Source organism: Echinococcus granulosus, assembly GCF_000524195.1.
Source record: "Echinococcus granulosus chromosome Unknown EG_S00006, whole genome shotgun sequence".
Taxonomy (NCBI): domain Eukaryota; kingdom Metazoa; phylum Platyhelminthes; class Cestoda; order Cyclophyllidea; family Taeniidae; genus Echinococcus; species Echinococcus granulosus.
This window is the reverse complement of record NW_020170386.1, coordinates 1603459-1605848: the sequence shown is the minus strand read 5'-3', so window position 1 is coordinate 1605848 and position 2390 is coordinate 1603459. Positions and strand designations below refer to the sequence as shown.

At 40.0% G+C, this 2390-nt stretch overlaps 1 protein-coding gene across 1 annotated transcript in view; it reads left to right on the top strand. All coding sequences in view use genetic code 11, as the record gives it.

The window, feature by feature from the left end:
• Window positions 1-928: 928 nt before the first annotated feature.
• EGR_01683 (Survival of motor neuron protein-interacting protein) overlaps window positions 929-2390 on the top strand; it is a gene marked incomplete at both ends in the record, with an annotated part of 2356 nt that continues 894 nt past the window's right edge. The window contains 7 exons of the mRNA XM_024490932.1: window positions 929-1095; window positions 1137-1200; window positions 1234-1332; window positions 1368-1424; window positions 1808-1900; window positions 1936-2004; window positions 2078-2179. Of these exons, the coding sequence (XP_024354797.1) occupies window positions 929-1095; window positions 1137-1200; window positions 1234-1332; window positions 1368-1424; window positions 1808-1900; window positions 1936-2004; window positions 2078-2179 (651 nt within the window). The remainder of the gene's footprint in view (window positions 1096-1136; window positions 1201-1233; window positions 1333-1367; window positions 1425-1807; window positions 1901-1935; window positions 2005-2077; window positions 2180-2390) is intronic.

Genomic DNA, 2390 nt, shown 5'->3' with positions numbered 1-2390 from the left:
GGGGAGTCGGTAATAATGCATCGTATCTGTATTCTGCACTTGAGCTACGCTGAAAATAATTGCGAAAAATTAGAAAGGGTCATAGCTCTCCAACTGTGTCATTTGAGCCTGTTCGTGCTAAGAATTCATAGGTCGGATGTGTCCAACTTTGTTGACCTCTAAAATGAGCTAAGTATAAATGCACAATTTGCTGATAGACATTGTGCAGCGACTTGAGACTTCCCTGAAGACAAAAAAGACGCAATACTGGGGCAGAATATGTATTCAGCACAGAGAAGTTGTTTGGGCTACTGGTATGGCCCCAAGGCCAGCCCACCCAGAGAGGTATAAGAAGGCAAATTTAAGAGTTCAAAGGTGGCGTCTCACCTATACCAAGGGATAAACCACCATCGTATTACAATTGGGTTGCACAAAACGTGCCATATAGCTTTACGGGTTTTCTGAATGTCCTATGTCTGTAAAGAACTTTGGGCCCGGGTAGGCTTTTAATAATTAAATGGCAAAGTTGGATGCGAATTAAGTCATCTACAGAATGTACATATGTTAGCAACCGAATATGGTAAGTAGAGTTGCGTACATCACAGAGCAATGTGTGTACACATTTTTGGACCAAATATGACTTCATTTTAGTAAACAACAAGTAAAACTGAGCTGCTTTAAAAATCCTAAGGGTTTTGACTTGCTTAACAGCTTTGTGTGTAGTATCATAATGCTATGTTATTAAATGTTTCGGTGTTTATGTGATGAAGTTTGCAGAGACCTTCTTAATATTAGTTGCCCTGTTAACTAACTCTGGTCGGTTGAAAACTTAGTTAAGAGTTGGAAGGAATGGTGTTTAAAACTTTGGTTCTGTTTTTACGATATGAAAGTTTTTGTTTATTTGCTTCGTTTAGTTTGGGGAATGCACTTGTAGCGGTCACATTTTGCAATGCTTTCAGACGCCGCTGTAGGTGACCGTGGTTATTTGTATCCTGAGTCTTCTTCCGATGATGAACTTTTGCCGCGAGCACTTCCCATAGATGATTATGGTGGAACAGATCCACCAGATGCATCAAAAATACTTCTATGTCCGAATGAGTACTTACGACACGTTCGGTAGCATCGCGTTCCGCTTTTATGTTTTACGTTTTTCTAAGGTTAGAGGCATCGAAACTTCCGGAAACGCTTGTTTCTTCCCTACACACACTGGATAAGGATGAAGTAAGTGTTGTTGCTGGCTTCAACTAATATTAGGTGGATATGCCAGAAGCGGTCTCTTCGCGGAGTTCTTTCCAAGATTTTTCCGAAGCGTGGAAACATGCGCAGGCCCACAAGTTCCAGAAGTCACAAAAGGTTTATTAGTAAAATACCAACAAATTTGGTTTCAGGAATTTAGTTATCTGGTTAAACAGTTTCTCCCTTCCAAGTCTTTTCTCTCTGATGCCGTGAGTTACGACTCGTACTTAGATGTCGAAAGGTTTCTAACAATGAGGGGTGTGGTAGGGTTCAAACCTTATTCAAGTTGTGTTTTTTCCATGTTTCCGGCCGTGCTCCTAGTTTCTTGCCTCATTGACGTTCTCAAGTATTAACACGGGCTTCATATAACAACATTTAGAAAATGCGTAGCCGGCAAAAGTTTGAACTGCGTCATGGTAGTGCCATTTCCAACGGACTTTTTAACTTTACTTTCTTGTTCTCATCGTCCTTTTTTATATTTCACTTACTCGTGTACATTGGCTTTGTGCATAATTTTGCTAGTGAAGGATTTTTGCATGGATTAAACATTCTAATGCCTCGAAACTCATGATTTTCTTGTTTTTTTTCTTAGGATTCACTTATTACCTCTCTCAGGTCGGATAATTGTATTCATTGGCTTGTGAATCATCCGCCCATGCTTTCATATTTTGTTGAACTATCTCAGGTTTGCCGGAGCCAACTATTTAAGTTATTGTTTAGGCTAATGTTTCACTTTTGCTTGAAACCCTTCTTTCAGCTTGCCCCCGGGCGGGGTGGAACAGCGCCCTGGTACGGATATTTATCGCTCTAATATTCCTTTATTGATTTAAAATAAGTAGGCATGCTTATTTAATTGCAGCAGCCATGGGTTTACGGGGGCTTGCTTGGACTAGAACCGCCTCTCCTTCCTGGCACCTGCCACACCGTTCGGCGAATCGGGAAGAAATTTTGCAAATACTTAAGGGTATTGACAATTTTACGGTTAAATATATTCTTCCAACCATCCTGATACATTTTTACAACACTACGCTTTTATATTTTGCTATGAGCAATGCTTAAGTCAAATGTCGCATGTATTTCGTGGTATGGGTTCGGTAGTTTTTTGTTTGTAGACAAGTTCAATACGAAAGTAACAAAACGGATTTACACGAACTACGATTGTATAAACTTTATGG